Source organism: Heptranchias perlo, chromosome 6 (genome assembly GCF_035084215.1).
Source record: "Heptranchias perlo isolate sHepPer1 chromosome 6, sHepPer1.hap1, whole genome shotgun sequence".
Taxonomy (NCBI): domain Eukaryota; kingdom Metazoa; phylum Chordata; class Chondrichthyes; order Hexanchiformes; family Hexanchidae; genus Heptranchias; species Heptranchias perlo.
Genome location: NC_090330.1, coordinates 55,058,316 through 55,077,118, shown reverse-complemented (window position 1 = coordinate 55,077,118; position 18,803 = coordinate 55,058,316). Strand labels below are relative to the sequence as shown.

Below are 18,803 nucleotides of genomic sequence, written 5' to 3'. Positions count from 1 at the left end.
TTAGAGTGGAATTAATCATGGGTCAATTTGATACACCAAATGCTGAAGACTTCTGCCTTGTAAAGGAAGTAGGCAAAAGTCTATTACGGTTGTGACTTAAGAACATAAGAAATAGGACCAGTAGCAGGCCCTAAGGCCCCTCGAGCATGCTCTAACATTCAATCAGATCATGGCTGATCTTCGACCTCATCTCCACTTTCCCGCATCCCATATCCCTTAACATGGTGTTTCACTGTTTCCAGAGGTTCTCCTCTGTATAAGTCAGTTTTCCTGACACCCAGGTGATGACATAGGCAAATCATGAGCGGCAAGAAGCTAAGTAAAGCCTCTATTGTTGATAAAGGATGTGCATTGGGAACAGTGCTTTGGTTTACCTTGGCTACCCTTGTGAGGTCATTGAACCTCCTCCTGCACTGTGTGGCAGTTCTTGGAGTGGTGGGAGTTGCAGTCACTGCTTCAGTAATCTCCCTCCATAAAGATGAAACCACCCTCTTACAAGGCTTCTTGCCTTCAATCCCAGGAGTCACTGCCGTCTAGCCCTTACTTCAGCCAGTAAAACATCCATGGATGTATCTGGGAGCTCTTCTGCTGCTGACCTCCCCCTTCTCTTCCCTGAGGCTGTTGCTACATCAGACATTCTTCAACTTGTGGCTTCTGTTCTCAGAAAAGACATGTCCCCCTTTAATTAGCTGCAGCATCTAAACTCTGCAATAGCATTCAATTTCCCTCCTTCCCAGCGGCTGTAAACCAACGAGGAGCAATATTACTGTTCCTAACTTGCCTCGTCTATATATAATTGGGGCCTTTGGAGGTAAAACCAGCAGTTTAGTGGTAGTCACATGGGCAGGTAAAAGTCCGGCCCTGCTGCCAGCCTGCCAATTGGAGGAAAATCCAGCCCCTCAATCACATCATTATATCTTTACCTGCACTACTCCTAAGACTTCCTTGCTTTGTACTTAAAACATTATGGTCTGCTTCTAGGCAACATATGTGTCTTTGATCGGTTGTATTTGTTTTGTGTTTGTTCCTGCAGTATTCCACAGTCTCTGTATTCTATATTTCAGCCTCCCTATTGGAGAAACACGAGCCCCGATTTTAACTCAGCCAGGTAGTTGAAGTGGTTGTTGGATCATGTGTGCCAAGTTCCAGATGCATTCTCACCTGCATTCGTTTTATTTGGCCAAAAACTTGTTTGGGAGGACCACCAGCACCAGGCAGGCGGGGGCCTACTTAACAGTCAAACGGCACGGCCCAATGATGTAATCGGTGTTGCTATGCTATTTTAACAACAACAACTTGCATTTATATAGCGCCTTTAACGTAGTAAAATGTCCCAAGGCGCTTCTATTAAAGCGTTATTAAACAAGATTTGACACCAAGCCACATAAAGAGAAATTAGGACAGATGACCAAAAGCTTGGTCAAAGAGGCAAGTTTTAAGGAGCAGCTTAAAGGAGGAGAGAGAGGTGGAGAGGTTTAGGGAGGGAACTCCAGAGCTTAGGACCTAGGCAGCTGAAGGCAAGGTCACCAATGGTGGAGCTATTAAAATCAGGGATGTGCAAGAGGCAAGAATTGGAGCAGTGCAGATATCTCGGAAGGGTTGTAGGGCTGGTGGGGGTTACAGAAATAGGGAGGGGCGAGGTCATGGAGGGATTTGAAAACAAAAATGAGAATTTTAAAATCAAGGTGTTCCTGGACCGGGAACCAATGTAGTTAAGTGAGCACAGGGGTAATGGGCGAACGGGACTTGGTGTGAGTTAGGATACGGACAGCAGAGTTTTGGATTAGCAAGTTTATGAAGGGTGGGAGGCCAGCCAGGAGAGCATTGGAATAGTTGAGTCTAGAGGTAACAAAGGCATGGATGAGGGTTTCAACAGCAGATGAGCTGAGGCAGGTGTGGAGATAGGTAATGTTTCGGAGGTGGAAGTAGGCAGCCTTGGTGATGGAGCGAATATGTAGTCAGTAGCTTATCTCGGTCAAATAAGTCGCCAAAGTGTTGCGAACGGTCTGGTTCAGCCGTCGACAGTGGCCAGGGAGTGGGATGGAGCCCGTGGCTAGGGAAGGGAGTTTCCAGCGGGGACCAAAGACAATGGCTTTGGTCTTCCCAATATTTAGTTGGAGGAAATTTTTGCTTATCCAAGTTTCAGATGCATTTCTGCCCACCATCGTTTTACTTGGCCAAAAATGTTTGGGACAGCGGCTGGCATCAGTAAGGCGGGGGTCTATCTAACATTCAAACGACGCGGCCGAATGAGGTAATCGGTGTTGCAATGCTATTTTATTGACAAAATCGGGAGGCCTGCACATCAGCAGATCCGCCAGAGAAATCTGTTAGAAGGATGCGACTATGCTGCTCATAATGTGCTGAATACACCTTACTCCATAGTCTGAGCCATTTATTTACTCCTTTTCATTGAAGCCTTTGTGCCAGATAGAATACCACAGTAGTCTGTCAGGCAGCATGGCTACATAATTTTCTGTCAGATCGAATAATTGCATTCATCTGTACGTCTGGTGAAACAACAATACTATAGTTTCCAAATAAGGTAAAGTATTATATTGTAGTTTACATCAGGTGGAATAACTATATCATACTATGTCAGGCGGAATAACTATCTTATCCTATGTCAGGCAGAAGAAATATATTGTACTCAGTCAGGTGCAATAGTTTTGCTGTTTCCATCCTTTTATGTCTTGGTTGTCATTGAAAAAACCAGTTTGAAAAAAACATTCAATTCACATGCCTTCTGATCATAGTGAACATCTTATAGAGAAATACAGGAAGGGTAATATTCTAATTGTTGGTAATCTTTGCGCCAACTTATTACATGTAGTAAATGGTAGTCTGGAATTAAGGTCACATTGGGTAGAATTAGCTACTTCGCAAATTCCAGTGTAGGTTTGACCCTGTAGTGAATCTTTTATGCTGGTAGAATAAAAATATCAATTTAATCAAGTGTGCGTAAGGAAAGAGGTCAACAGTTCCAATTAGTTGAAGTCTCACTGTAAATTTTAAATCTTACGTGGCATAACCTATTGATATTATAACTCCCATTTATACGAGATGAGACTAAACGACTGAAATGAATGGGAAAATGACATTGGACATATCAGTGTGAAAAATAAATGCCTTATTTCGAGAGATATAAAAGTATGAAGAAAATAAAGTCCTACTTGTACTGTAAAACCAATAAAACTTCAGCATAACTTGACATTGTAACTGTAAACAAAGAAATAATACTTAAAATTGTAGACATTTGTAAACATCTGAGTGATTCACATTATAGTGCTCGAGCCAGCTCCATCTGAACGCATTACAGAACCAGAGCCCAGACTGTCCAGAAAATGTGAGGAGCGATTAGACGCTCAACTTGTTCAATCATTCCTTTGAGTTAGAATTTCCCCCCGCATGACTCACTTTGTAGAGGCAGATATGCCGAGATCCATTCCCTTGGGACCTGGCAGTGTCTGGCTTCTGCCCGAACTCCTGCCTCAACCTACCCTGACATCATTCCCATTGACTTCGGGCGGGAGACAGTTCAGAGATATTTAAATCAAGCACGGGAGTTAAAATGACCTGGGCCTTATGCCGGGGAGTCCGTTGGCTCCTACACACCCCGAGTTAAAATCAGGACTTTAGTGTCTTCTTGCTTTTCCTATCTTGGCTCAGCAATTTTCCTTTGCATGTGGATGGAGTCAAGACATGCAGTCATATACACCAATTCATTTGCATATTGTTATATCATGATTGCAATCTTGATTTTGATTGGTAAGCATAAAATTGTGTCTCAAAATAGTCATAGATCCAAGCAGGCGAAAATATGATCTTTTGCACAGCACCAAAGAGCACTGGCACATAAGGTATATTTTCCGGTCCTGATCTCCCAAACTGCCACAAGGCCGACCTTGTGCAATTTCCCGAGAGTATCTACTTCTGTATTCGTAGTGAGCTCGCAGCCCTGGTAGGAGTTCACCATCAGTGGGGCTTGGAAATTGTGAGGGATAAATCAATTTGTTGAAAGTACTAGCAAGTTTGTATGACCATGTACTTGCAAGTAGAGAATGCTGAGTCAGGTTGAGTGAAGGCAAAAAGAAACATTAATGTGAGAAAACATTAATGTGGTAGCTTACTAATACCTTGGAAATCCTATGAACTCTGCAGCACAAGCATCTCTGTAATCTTTTGCCTTCAGAATGGATAGAAGCTGGCTACAAAACAGAAATCAGAAAGTAAGGGTTAAGGGTAGCTACTCAGACTGGCAAAAGATGGGAAGTGGTGTTCCACATGGATCAGTGCTGGGACCATTGTTGTTCACCATTTACATTAATGATCTGGAATCGGAAGCACAAGTTCAAAATTTGCAGACGACACTAAATTGGGAGGTGTAGTTAATACAAAGGAAGAATGCGACAAAATACAGGAAGACATTAATAAACTTGCAGAAGGGGCATGTAAATGGCAAATGAATTATATAGATAAGTGTGAGGTGTTGCATTGTGGTAGGAAGAATCAGGAGGCCACATACTGCTTGGGTAACAAGAGCAAAGGGATCTAGGGGACAGATGCACAGCTCACTAAAAGTAGGTTAATAAGGCCATAAAAAAAGCAAACCCAAGCACTGAGATTCATTTCTAGAGGGATAGAATTGAAAAGCAGGGAAGTTATGTTAAACTTGTAAAGAACCTTGGTTAGCCCACACTTGGAGTATTGTGAACAGTTTTGGTCTCCATATTATAAAAAAGATATAGAGGCGTTGGAGAAAGTGCAAAAAGATTCACAAGGATGATGCCAGAACTGAGAGGATATACTTATCAGGAAAGACTGAACAGGCTGGGGCTCTTTTCCTTAGAAAAGAGAAGGCTGAGGGGTGACCTGATAGAGGCCTTTTAAGATAATGAAAGGGTTTGATAGGGTAGACGTAGAGAAAATGTTTCTATTTCTGGGGGTGTCCAAAACTAGAGGTCATAAATACAAGATAGTCACCAATACACCCAATAGGGAATTGAGGAGAAACTTCTTTACCCAAAGAGTGGTAAGAATGTGGAATACGCTACCACAAGGAGTAGTTGAGGCTAATAGCCTAGATGCATTTAATGGGAAGCTAGATATGCACATGAGGGAGAAAGGAATAGAATGGTATCCTGATGGGGCCAGATGAAGTGGGGAGGGAGGAGGCTAGTGTGGAGCATAAACGCTGGCTTGGGCCAAATGGCCTGCTTCCATGCTGTAACCTCTGTAACTATGTAACACCCCTTTAAACTCTGGTAGCAGCTCTGGTCAGTCAGTTTCTGAGTTTCTCCTGCGAGGTTTTGCTGAGTTGATTGGCTGTTAGGTAGGACTTCCGTTCCGCTGAGTTAGGAACATAGAAACAGAAGTAGCCCATTTAGCCCCTCAAGCCTGTTCTGTCATTCAGTGGGATCATGGCTGATCTGTGACCTAACTCCATATACTCGCATTAGCCCCATATCCCTTGATAGTTTTTTGTTAACAAAAATCTATTAATCTCAGATTTAAAATTAACAATTGAGTTAGAATCAACTGCCGTTTGCAGAAGAGAGTTCCAAACTTCTACCACCCTTTATGTGTAGAAGTGTTTCCTAACTTCACTCCTGAAAGTCCTAGCTCTAATTTTTAGGCTATATCCCCAAGTCTGAGACTCCCCAACCAGTGGAAATAGTTTCTCTCTATCTACCCTATCAGTTCCCCTTAATATCTTGAAAACTTGGATCAAAGCACCCCTTAATCTTCTAAATTCTAGGGACTTCAACCCTAGTTTGTGTAATCTCTTCTTGTAATTTAACCCTTGGAGACCAGGTATCATTCTAGTAAATCTACACTGCACTCCCTCCAAGGTCAATATATCCTTCCTAAGGTGCGGTGCCCAGAACTGAACACAGTACTCCAGGTGTGGTCTAACCAAGGCTTTGTATAGCTGTAGCGTAACTTCTGCCCCCTTGTATTCTAGTCCTCTAGATATAAAGGCCAGCATTCCCTTAGCCTTTTTGATTATTTTCTGTACCTAGCCATGATGTTTTAATAATCTATGTTCGTGGACCACCAAGTCTCTTTGGACTTCCACTGTTTTGAGATTTTCACCATTTAAAAGTACTCTGATCTATCCTTTTTAGGTCCAAAGTTAAAATAGTGTTGCAGTTCCAATGATGTCATGGGACCCCTATTAACATATATTGATTATGTACCTGCCTGTTTTTGGCAGGGGCCTATTTTTTTATGGGATGTGGGCATCGCTGGCAAGGCCAGCATTTATTGCCCATCTCTGACATGTTTCAGTGGGCTCATTAAAATGGCGGTCGGTGGGTTCTAGGCGGTAATGGGGTGGTTAGTCAGTTGTACGATTTTAATCGCTCACCCATCCCATTCCTGCCGGGCGGATAGGATTAAAATCAGGGCCATAGTTTCATATCTGATAGGCCACGCTCATCAACTGTAATTTCACCAACCTTATCCCTAAATTAACTGTGCTTCAGGACGGGAGAAAAATGTCCACAAAGGTAAAATCAATATGAATAGTATTTGCTATTAACTACGGACCGTACGAAGTTTTTGATTCCTAGCTGACTGAGTTCTCATTTACTTTTTGTTATCCATCAGAGATGACGTTTGAAATTTTCATTTGAAGAAACTGTATGTATTTTGAGTCTTTGATTTCTATAAGTCAGAGTATTAGAATTTTGTGGACAAATTCTGCCTTAGGGCCAAACATGAATTGCTTTTAAAATTCTGGAGCAGTTAATCTAAATCATTATTTTGGTGGATTTAGTTCAAAATAAGATCTGTGATAAGTATTTTGAATGACACAAAGCTAAAACTTAGTTGGAGCTGAGCTTTTTATTTTTAGTTCTCTTTTGTGGTGTTTGTCCTCATCTCAGTATTGCAGCATAATAAAGAACACCAGAAAAGGGATTCATACTTTTTCACAGAGCCTCTGAAGAACACATCAACAACTTGCACTTATGAAGTGCCTTTTGATGTAGAGAAACAACCTAAGGTGCTTCACGGAGGTGGTAGGAGAAAAAAACGGAGATCGAGCCAAAGCAGAAAGTCCAGAATGTGTGACCTAGGCAGCTGAAGGCATGGATGTGTAAGGAAAGGGTTAATCAGACTGAATTGAATTGTGACAAGTGTACAGCGATTCTAAAGTAGTTACCACATGCTTAATGAGAGAAGTTAATTGGAAATGTACCATTGCATACTGGTTCTCAAGTTTCAAGGAGATTGTAATCACTGATAACAGGTGCAAGGACACCAGTTCGTCCTACAAAAGGAAAATGTCTGGGTAAATATTATCTTTTTAATTAAGGTTTCTGTAGAATGAAGGGGGGCGGGGTTGGAGAGGGGTGGCAGGGATCAAGCTCGTTAGCCGAATGGGAAAAAAAGCTTTTTTAGTAAGGAAACCAGTTTATCAACTGAAGTTATTGATAAGATATAGGTCAAATTAGATTCTCCTTATATGGAGTTGTATTTTAACTCTTGGTATAATAATGTAACATAGAAACATAGTATAATCATGTAACGTAACAATGTGCGAATTGTCACATGGTAAGCATAAGCGATAAGACTTCTAAGAAAGTGGCACCCATGTCAATCAATAGAAGTATTGCAAGGTTAGCCATTAGTCACTACTCTGCAGTTTAAAGATGTAAAACTATACATGTGAACAAGACATGATCAGATCTGTATAGCTTACCATATATAGATATTTTGATAAGCAAAGTAGCTCCGAAAGCTTTAAAAGGTGGCAGACTGAAACAAGATTTGGATTCATAGGGTTTGATCAACCTGAATACTGAGCTCAGAACTGTAATACGTTTTGAGTCCCGGACCATCATGTGTGGTTGTAAATAGTATTGTAAGTGTATGCCTAAGTACTGGTACATTAATAAAACTATGAACGCTTGACAACGTTTGAAGTACCTGATTGATTTTGAGGAATAGATAGAACATCTAATTATAAATAAATCCATCCTCTGACAGCTGCTGAGGGGGTGGGTTGTAGGGTTGGAGGGATTTATGGAGATGGGGAAGAATGAGGCCGTGGAAGGATTTAAACACAAGGATATGAATTTTAAATTTGTGGCATAAGGTGTAGGTCAGCAAGGGCAGGAGTGATTGGCCAGTGGGACTTAATGCAGGATAAAATATGGGCAGCAGAGTTTTGGAGGAACTAAAGTTTATGTAGAATGGGAGGCTGTCCACGAGAGCATTGGAATTGGCAAGTCCGAAGGTGACAAAGGCGTGGGTGAGGGTTTTGGTGCCAGATGAGCTCAGATGGGGGCAGAAGTGGGTGATATTATGGAGGTGGAAGTAGGTGGTCTTTAATGGAGAGGATGTAGGATTGAAAGCTGGGATTATGAACAGTCTGGTTCAGCCTGAAACAGTGGCTGGGGAAGGGGATGAAGTTTCTGGTGAGGGTACAGAATTTGTAGCGCAGTTACAAGTTTAGGGTACCTTGTGTGTTCAGTGGTGTCACTCTTGTAAGCAGATCCTACGTGTTTCACATTTTGAAGTTGCTTCTTACACAATATCTACTTATTCAATAGCATAACCCAAGAATGTAACAATGGCCCAGAATTTGCTGAAAAAATAACAGCGTATGAACGACACACGCCGTTATTAATGTGCAAATTGGCCAACAGCATGTGATGAGGAAGAGATACCCTGTGAATTGCGAATTCCACAAGTTGCTGGCTGATCTGTGCCACTCCACCATTAGCTTCACGAAAACAGCATCCCGCCCTTAACCTCCCCGTGATTTTCATGAAGTTGCTGCATTTGCGCATTAATTGCCCATTAAACTCGCCACATAAAATTAAGTCTAGTAATTAACAGCATAAGTACCCTTTTAATGTGTTAATTGTTAATGACTGCCAATCAACCTCTCTTGCCCAGAAAGTGAACAATTAAAAGTGCGAAATCTTATTCCTTAAGGTTGTGAATTGTTGGAGATTTTAAAAATGTCATATTCTTTGTTTTTCTTATTTTTTCCTTTCTGTCTCTTTTTTTCTCTTATAATCCAATCTTACTTTGCTTCTCTTTATTTCTCTTTCTGTACCTGATTTGATATTGAATTCACCCACTCTAATTCACCCTCCTTCTTTGCCCTTCCTCTGTTTATTCTCTTTGGCTAGGGAGATACACTGTTCGTCCCGTTGTTCACCAAGGTCTCAGATGCCCTTTTTGCCCTCGCTGCGCCTTTATCAGCTCGGACTTCCAGCAACTTTGTGGGCAAAAAATATTAAAACCTAAATGTGCACAAACAAATCTAACTAACCGGGCACACTATGAGATGCCCCGCTCCAGCAAAATCTGGGCCAATAGTATCCCCCTGTGACCTGACTTGAATAGTCACGACTTTTGCACATGTACTTCTTCAATCTCTTTGAAGACAGAATGAGCAAGCACTTGGTAAAACAAGGCCAGATACAAATCATTAACCTGTTTTAGTTCACACTGAGTGAGCATTCAGAACAGTTATGAACTAATTCACTTAGCTCAATCAATACAACTTGGCTTCGTGTCATAATGCAAAATCCTGAACACGTGACTCTTTCTCACATCGATGGGTTGTTTTGCTTGACTTAAACAAAATAACTCCTAACTATACTGCATTTTCCGTCTCAGCTTGAACAAAGCTTCTTCTCACAGCTTTCTGTATGAAAGAAACCTCCTGCCTTCGCAACCTTAGCTGCACCCAACTGTCTTTGCAGCTTCATGCTTTTAAAATAAACCTCATTGAAGGCCTGCCAGATGCTTCCTGCCAAAGGCTCAAGACTAGATACTTCCCAACACAATAGGTTTGAGGTGTTTATCGATTACAGAGACAAGCTAATCAATTGTGTATTATTTACAGTCTTTGGGGGAAAACAACCTTCATTAGCATATTAACCTCCTATTGTCTTGATGCTTTTTTGTATGAATGTTTTGAAAGAAAGAAGGATGTTGTCTATGTTTTGAAACACATTTTAAAAGTAATTCTTATATCTTCCAAATCCTTTCTGTGGATATTTACAATATTTTATTCTCTACCAGTAAATTGCCCATGATGTTGCCCACAATCAATTGATGAATATAAGTTTGTTTTTATATGCCCAATGTGGCTGGGATGGCCAACATGTTGCCTGCACTGTGTCACTGAAATTTATCACTATTGGTGGAGGGGGGAGGGAGGGTTGTTGGTGAAACGAATCGTCCTTGCACTGAGGTTCTACAATTTACCAAGGCCACAAAACTTTTTTCAGTGGGACCCAATATGTGTTGCCTCCCATGGTCACAAAGCTCACCACAATAGGGAGAGGATAAATTGTGCTTATAGCCAGGCCTGCGATTCACTTCAGCAGGGGCAAAGGGAGTTTTGTCAGAGGCAGATGAGGTTTGTTTGTGGGACGTCACCAAAGGGACCATGAGTGAGACCATGGGATCAAGAGTTGTGTCTTAATGTTTACAGCCCATCACCCCAAAAGTCCTCACTGTGCAGGGATAGGGGTCTTATTAGAACGGTATTTAGCAACATCTCTGGGACATCAGCAGCACAGAGTGAAAGGTGGCTGCATTGGGAGTGGTATGTTATTGTTTCCAAGGAAAAAGAGGAGGATTTAAGGGGCAAAGCAGTTGAAGGGAGTGATTCTGTTCTGCTAGTTTTGCATGCATTGGGACATGGAAGGTTGCTGGTTGCTCTGTTGCTGAGGGGCCATCAGGTGACCAGCGTCTCTTAAGTGCAAGGTGTTGACCGGTGAACTCAGGTTACTTCAGTTCAAAAGTTGCTTTTGCCTGTGTGTCAGCAGTTCGGAATAAACTCAGTAGTTTCTGCAGGCCCTGGCCAACAAAGGAAATTCACTACGATTGCTTTGTTGAATCATGTCCTGCTTTTCAACCTAACATCACCTTGATTGACTGATTTATAACGGAAAATGTCCATTTACAGTGCCAGCCACAGGCATAACTGGGACTGCCTCCAAGCATTGCTACAGGGATGTTCAATGCATTTTAAAATTGAATGGTGTGACCCACTCAGCATTTTTAGTACATAATAGATAGAAAGACTTATTGTAGTTACTACTGCTTATTTGGCGAGGATTAACCCGGGAAAGGGCTGTAAAGTTAAAATAGGTGATGGTACTATACATTTACGACAAATCAGATTCAAGATGAACTTTTAAGGTATGTTTTTCTCCTAATAATATATTTTGCCTGTGTTGTGGTATTTTTTTCCTGATCATTGTCTTATTTGTTCAGCTAGGATTATGCATTAGTAGAGCTTCTGCTTCAGTCCTGAATATGAACTGCAGTCTTGTCCTGCTGCCCATGTGTCGCACTTTACTGGCATTTCTGCGAGGATCACAGAAGGTGAGTGAATGGAGTCTTTAGTTGATGAGACTTACCAACAGCAGAAGTCATCCTTATTTATTGAGATCCCCAGGAGATTTAGAGTCATAGAGTTATACAGCACGGATAGAGGCCCTTCGGCCCATCGTGTCCGCGCCGGCCATCAGCCCTGTCTACTCTAATCCCATATTCCAGCATTTAACCAAAAAACATTCTGTAGCATTTACCCAAATTCTTTCCGAGCATCTGCTGTCCTGCTCTTATGACACAATCCTATAGCTGTTATGTTACAGAGAGTTGTAAGATTTTTCTGTGTTCATTAGTTGTGATCAGAACACAATGTCTAACAGCTGAAGTGGAGTGAGAAAAACTGAAAGTTATCAATAGTCCATCACTGACTAAACGTTTTTCTCCTGAAAACAGATTTTTTTTCCTGAAAACAGATTTGCATTAGTCATAGAGTCATAGAGTTATACAGCACGGATAGAGGCCCTTCAGCCCATCGTGTCCGCGCCGGCCATCAAGCCCTGTCTACTCTAATCCCATATTCCAGCATTTGGTCCGTAGCCTTGTATGCTATGGCATTTCAAGTGCTCATCCAAATGCTTCTTGAATGATGTGAGGGTTCCTGCCTCCACAACCCTTTCAGACAGTGAGTTCCAGACTCCAGCCTTTTACCTTGAATCTATGTCCCCTTGTTATAGAACCCTCAACGAAGGGAAAAAGCTCCTTAGTATCCATCCTATCTGTGCCCCTCATAATTTTGTACACCTCAATCATGTCCCCCCTCAGCCTCCTCTGCTCCAAGGAAAACAAACCCAATCTTCCCAGTCTCTCTTCATAGCTGAAGCGCTCCAGCCCTGGTAACATCCTGGTGAATCTCCTCTGCACTCTCTCCAAAGCGATCACATCCTTCCTGTAGTGTGGCGACCAGAACTGCACACAGTACTCCAGCTGTGGCCTAACCAGTGTTTTATACAGCTCCATCATAACCTCCTTGCTCTTATATTCTATGCCTCGGCTAATAAAGGCAAGTATCCCATATGCCTTCTTTACCAACTTATCTACCTGTTCCGCCGCCTTCAGGGATCTGTGAACTTGCATACCAAGATCCCTCTGACCCTCTGTCTTGCCTAGGGTCCTCCCATTCATTGTGTATTCCCTTGCCTTGTTAGTCCCTCCAAAGTGCATCACCTTGCACTTTTCCGGGTTAAATTCCATTTGCCACTGTTCCGCCCATCTGACCAACCCATCTATATCGTCCTGCAGACTGAGGCTATCCTCCTCGCTATTTACCACCCTACCAATTTTTGTATCATCAGCGAACTTACTGATCATACCTTTTACATTCATATCCAAGTCATTAATGTAGACCACAAACAGCAAGGGACCCAGCACCGATCCCTGTGGTACCCCACTGGCCACAGGCTTCCAGTCACAAAAACAACCTTCGACCATCACCCTCTGCCTTCTGCCACTAAGCCAGTTTTGTATCCAAAGTGCCAAGGCACCCTGGATTCCATGGGCTCGTACCTTCTTGACCAGTCTCCTGTGGGGGACTTTATCGAAGGCCTTACTGAAATCCATGTATACCACATCCACTGCGTTACCCTCATCCACACGCCTAGTCACCCCCTCAAAAAATTCAATCAAATTAGTCAGACATGATCTTCCCTTGACTATCCCTGATTAATCCTTGCTTCTCCAAGTGGAGACTAACTTTGTCCTTCAGAATTTTTTCCAATAATTTTCCTACCACTGATGTTAGGCTCACTGGCCTGTAGTTCCCCGGTTTTTCCCTACTCCCCTTCTTGAATAATGGTACTACATTAGCGGTTCTCCAGTCCTCTGGCACATCCCCTGTGGCCAGAGAGGTTCTGAATATATGTGTTAGAGCCCCCGCAATCTCCTCCTTTGCCTCACACAGTAGCCTGGGATACATTTCGTCCGGGCCTGGGGATTTATCCATTTTTAGGCCTGCTAAAACCGCCAATACCTCCTCCCGCTCGATGTTAATATGTTCGAGTATATCACAGTCCGCCTGCCGTATTTCTATGTCTACATCGTCCTTCTCCATAGTGAAAACAGATGCAAAAAATTCATTTAGAACCCCTCCTACATCTGCCGGCTCCACACACAGATTGCCATTTTTGTCCCTAATGGGCCCTATTTTTTCCCTAGTTATCCTCTTACCCTTAATATACTTATAAAACATCTTAGGATTTTCCTTTATTTTGCTCGCCAGTGTTATTTCATGGCCCCTCCTTGATCTCCTAATTTCTTTTTTAAGTATCCCCCTGCACTTTTTGTACTCCTCTAGGGCTTCCTCCGTCTTTAGCCTTTTGTATCTGCCAAAAGCCCTCCTTTTTTTCCTAATCCATTCTCGTATATCCCCTGACATCCAAGGTTCCCTGGAGTTCTTGGAACCACCCTTGACCTTTACGGGAACATGTTGCCATTGTATGGTCTCAATCTCCCTTCTGAAAGACTCCCTTGGTTCCGATGTGGATTTTCCTACAAGCAGCTGATCCCAGTCCATTTTGGCCAGATCCTGCCTTATCCTATTAAAATCGGCCTTCCCCCAATTTAGAACCTTTATTTCCGGCCCCTCCCTATCCTTTTCCATGACCACCTTAAATCTCACCGAATTATGGTCACTGTCACCAAAGTGCTCACCTACTAGCACTTCTTCCACTTGGCCGGCCACATTCCCTAGAATTAGGTCCAGTACCACCCCCTCTCTTGTAGGACTTTCTACATGCTGGCTCAAAAAGCTCTCCTGGATGCACGTTAAGAATTTTGTACCCTCTAAGCCTTTTACACTCTGAGTATCCCAGTTAATATTGGGGAAGTTGAAATCCCCCACTATTATTACCCTATTATTTGCACAATTTTCTGAGATTTGCCTACATATCTGTTCCTCTATCTCCCCCTGACTGTTTGGGGGCCTATAGTACACTCCCATCAAAGTGCTTGCCCCCTTTTTGTTTTTAAGCTCCACCCATATGGCCTCATTAGAGGAACCTGCTAATATATCATCCCTCCTTATGGCAGTAATTGATTCTTTAATTAATATTGCGACCCCCCCTCCTCTTATACCTCCCCCTCTGTCTCGCCTGAAGATTCTGTACCCCGGAATATTGAGCTGCCAGTCTTGCCCCTCCCTCAACCATGTCTCTGTGACAGCAACAATATCATACTCCCATGTGTTTATCAACACCTTCAGTTCATCCACCTTATTCGCAAGACTCCTTGCATTAAAATAGATGCCATCCAGCCTTGCCCTTACATATTTGCCCTGTCTTCCAAGCTGACTTGTTTTTTTCTCTATATTTGGCTGCACATCACCCCCTATTGTAGCTCCACTCTGTATCCCATCCCCCTGCCAAGTTAGTTTAAACCCCCCCCAACAGTGCTAGCAAACCTCCCCGCAAGGATATTTGTCCCGCTCTGGTTCAGGTGCAACCTGTCCGACTTGTACAAGTCCCACCTTCCCCAGAAGCAGGCCCAGTGATCCAGGAAACTGAAACCCTCCCTCCTGCACCAACTCTTTAGCCACGCATTCATCTGTTCTATCCTCCTATTTCTATACTCACTAGCCCGTGGCACTGGGAGTAATCCAGAGATTACAACCTTTGAGGTCCTGCTGTTTAATCTGCTACCTAGCTCCCTAAATTCTTGATGCAGGACCTCATCTCCCTTCCTACCTATGTCGTTGGTCCCAATGTGGACCACGACCTCTGCCTGCTCACCCTCCCCCTTGAGAATGCCCTGTAGCCGCTCAGTGACATCCATGACCCTGGCACCAGGGAGGCAACAAACCATCCTGGAGTCACATTTACGCCCACAGAAACGCCTGTCTGTTCCCCTTACGATAGAATCCCCTACCACTATAGCTCTTCCACTCTTTTTCCTCCCAGCCTGTGCAGCAGAGCTACCCCTGGTGCCAGGAAGTTGGCTGCTGCTGCCTTCCCCTGATAAGTCATCCCCCTCAACAATATCCAAAGCGGTATATTTGTTTGAGAGGGGGACGGCCACAGGGGACCCCTGCACTGCCTGCCTGCTCCTCTTACTCTGCCTGGTGGTCACCCAATTACTTCCTGCCTGTACAACCTTTACCTGCGGTGTGACCATCTCACTAAACGTGCTATCCACGACGTTCTCAGCATCGCGAATGCTCCTTAATGAATCCATCCGCAGCTCCAGTGCCACAATGCGGTTTGCCAGTAGCTGCAGCTGGATACATTTCCCGCACACATGGTCGTCACGGACACCGGAAGGGTCCCTGATTTCCCACATAGAGCAGGAAGAGCATAACACGGGGCTGGGCTGTCCTGACATGACTTACCCTTTAACTAATTAATTCAAATTAAATGAATCCCACCAATTTCACTTCAATTAAAAGGTTTACTCAAGGGCCCTTGCTGAACAGCAGTCCCCCACTACACAACAGAGACCCGAGAATCCACAAACTCTAACCTTAGACAAATTCAGCAGGAAAATACTCACCAGCCATTAACCTGCAGTATCAGATTAAAAGCTTTGTTGACTGGATTTCCTGTACTGGCTGAATTAAGTTGGCAACACTTTAAATTACAGGCTGTGGCTTCTTTGTTATATGAGAGCAAATATGCGTAATTCAGTTCAAATGTTCAATTATAAAATCATAGAACGTTACGGCACAGAAGGAGGCCATTCGGCCTATCATGTCCGTGCTGGCCGAAAAAGAACTATCCAGCTTAATTCCACTTTCCAGCACTTGGTCCGTAGCCCTGTGGGTTACGGCACTTCAAGTGCATTTCCAAGTACTTTTTAAATGAGTTGAGGGTTTCTGCCTTTACCACCCTTTCAGGCAGTGAGTTCTAGATCCCTACCACCCTCTGGGTGAAAAAAATTCTCCTCAGCTTCCCTCTAATCCTTCTACCAATTACTTCAAATCTATGCCCTCTGGTCACTGACCCCTCTGCTAAGGGAAATGGGTCCTTCCTATCCACTCTATCTAGGCCCCTCATAATTTTATACACCTCAATTAAATCACCCCTCAGCCTCATCTGTTCCAATGAAAACAAACCCAGCCTATCCAATCTTTCTTCATAACTAAAATTCTCCAGTCCTGGTAACATCCTCGTAAATCTCCTCTATACCCGCTCTAGTGCAATCACATCTTTCCTGTAATGTGGTGACCATAACTGTACGCAGTACTGTAGCTGTGGCCTAACTAGTGTTTTATACAGTTCCAGCATAATCTCCCTGCTCCTATATTCTATGCTTTGGCTAATAAAGGAAAGTATCCCGTATGCCTTCTTAACCACTTTATCTACCTGTCCTGCTACCTTCAGCGATCTGTGGACATGCAGTCCAAGGTCCCTTACTTCCTCTACACCTTTCAGTACCCTCCCATTTATTGTGTATTCCCTTGTCTTGTTTGCCTTCCCCAAATGCATTACCCCACATTTCTCCAGATTGAATTCCATTTGTCACTTTTCTGCCTACCTGACCAGTCCATTGATATCTTCCTGCAGTCTACAGCTTTCCTCCTCACTATCGACCCATGGCCAATTTTTGTATCATCTGCAAACTTCTTAATCATGCCCCTTACATTTAGGTCCAAATCATTAATATATACCACAAAATGCAAGGGACCTAGTACTGAGCCCAGCGGAACCCCACTGGAAACAGCCTTCCAGTCACAAAACAACTCTGTCGCTCATTACCCTTTGCTTCCTGCCACTGAACCGCTTTTGGATCCAACTAGCCACTTTCCCTTAGATCCCCTGTGCTTTTACTTTTCTGCCCAGTCTGTTTTGTGGGACCTTGTCAAAAGCCATACTAAAATCCATGTAGACTATATCAAACATGCTACCCTCATCAACCCTCTTTGTTACCTCCTCAAAAAATTCAATCAAGTTAGTCAAACACGACCTTCCCTTAACAAATCCATGCTGACTGTCCTTGATTAATCCATGTCTTTCTAACCACCGAGGTAAGGCTGACTGGCCTGTAATTACTCAGTCTATCCTTTTCTCCTCTTTTAAGCAATGGTATAACATTAGCAGTCCTCCAATCCTCCGGTACCATGCCTGTAGCCAGAGAAGAATGGAAGATGATGGTCAGTGCCTCTGCTATTTCCTCCCTTGCTTCCCTTAACAGCCTGGGATACATTTCATCTGGGCCTGGTGATTTATCTACTTTCAAAGATGCTAATCCCCTTAATATTTCCTCCTTCACAATGTTTATCCCATCCAATATTTCACACTCCTCCTCCTTAACTACAATGTCTGCATTGTCCCCCTCTTTTGTGAAGATAGACGCAAAGTATTCATTGAGAACCATACCCACATCTTCCGCCTGCACACATAGGTTACCTTTTTGGTCTCTAATAGGCCCTACTCTTTCCTTAGTTATCCTTTTGCTCTTTATATATTTATAAAACATGTTTGGGTTTTCCTTGATTTTACTTGTCAGTATTTTTTCATGCCCTCTCTTTGCTTTCCTAATTTCCTTTTTAATTTTTTCTGCAGCATTAAGCTCTCGGTGTCTGACATAAACTTCCCTTTTTTGCCTTATCTTACCCTGTATGCTCCTTGACATCCAGGGGGCTCTAGATTTGGCAGTCCCATCCTTTTTCTTTGTGGGAACATATTTGCTCTGAACCCTCACTATCTCCCCCTTGAATGCCTCCCACTGTTCTGACACTGATTCACCTTCAAGTAGCTGTTTCCAGTCCACTTCTGCTAAATCACTTCTCAGCTTAGTAAAAATTGCCTTTCCCCAATTGGGAACTTGTATTCCTGTTCTATCTTTGTCCTTTTCCATAACTATGCTAAATCTAACTGAATTATGATTACTGCCACCAAAATGCTCTCCCATTGATACTCTTTCCACCTGCCCAGCTTCATTCCCTAAAACTAAGTCCAGAAACTGCCCCCTCTCTTGTTGGGCTTGCTATGTACTGGCTAAAAAAGTTTTCCTGAATGCATTTGAAGAATTCTGCACCCTCTATACCTTTTATGCTGTTTCTATCCCAATTAATATTAGGGTAGTTGAAACACCCAACTATTACTGTCCTATTGTTTTTACACCTCTCGGAAATTTGCCTACACATTTGCTCTTCTATCTCCCTCTGACTACTTGTGGGTCTATAATACACTCCCAGTAGTGTGATTGCCCCTTTTTTGTTCTTTAGCTCAACCCATATGGCCTCATTTGATGATCCTTCTAACATATCACCCCTCCTTTTTCTTTGTGGGAACATATTTGCTCTGAACCCTCACTATCTCCCCCTTGAATGCCTCCCGCTGTTCTGACACTGATTCACCTTCAAGTAGCTGTTTCCAATCCACTTCTGCTAAATCACTTCTCATTGTTTCCTTTGCCAATATTGCCACCCCCCCTCCTTTTTTATTCCCCTCTCTATCTCGTCTGAAAACCCTGTAACCAGGAATGTTGAGCTGCCATGT

At 43.1% G+C, this 18,803-nt stretch overlaps 1 protein-coding gene across 3 annotated transcripts in view; it reads left to right on the top strand.

Moving 5' to 3' along the window:
- LOC137323004 (NADPH oxidase 4) overlaps positions 1–18,803 on the top strand; it is a 166,726-nt gene that overhangs the window by 21,176 nt on the left and 126,747 nt on the right. For 2 of the 3 annotated variants that reach the window (XM_067986331.1, XM_067986330.1), the window contains exon 3: positions 11,254–11,364. In XM_067986331.1, the coding sequence (XP_067842432.1) occupies positions 11,254–11,364 (111 nt within the window). The remainder of the gene's footprint in view (positions 1–11,253; positions 11,365–18,803) is intronic. The other variant, XM_067986329.1, reaches the window with a different exon arrangement.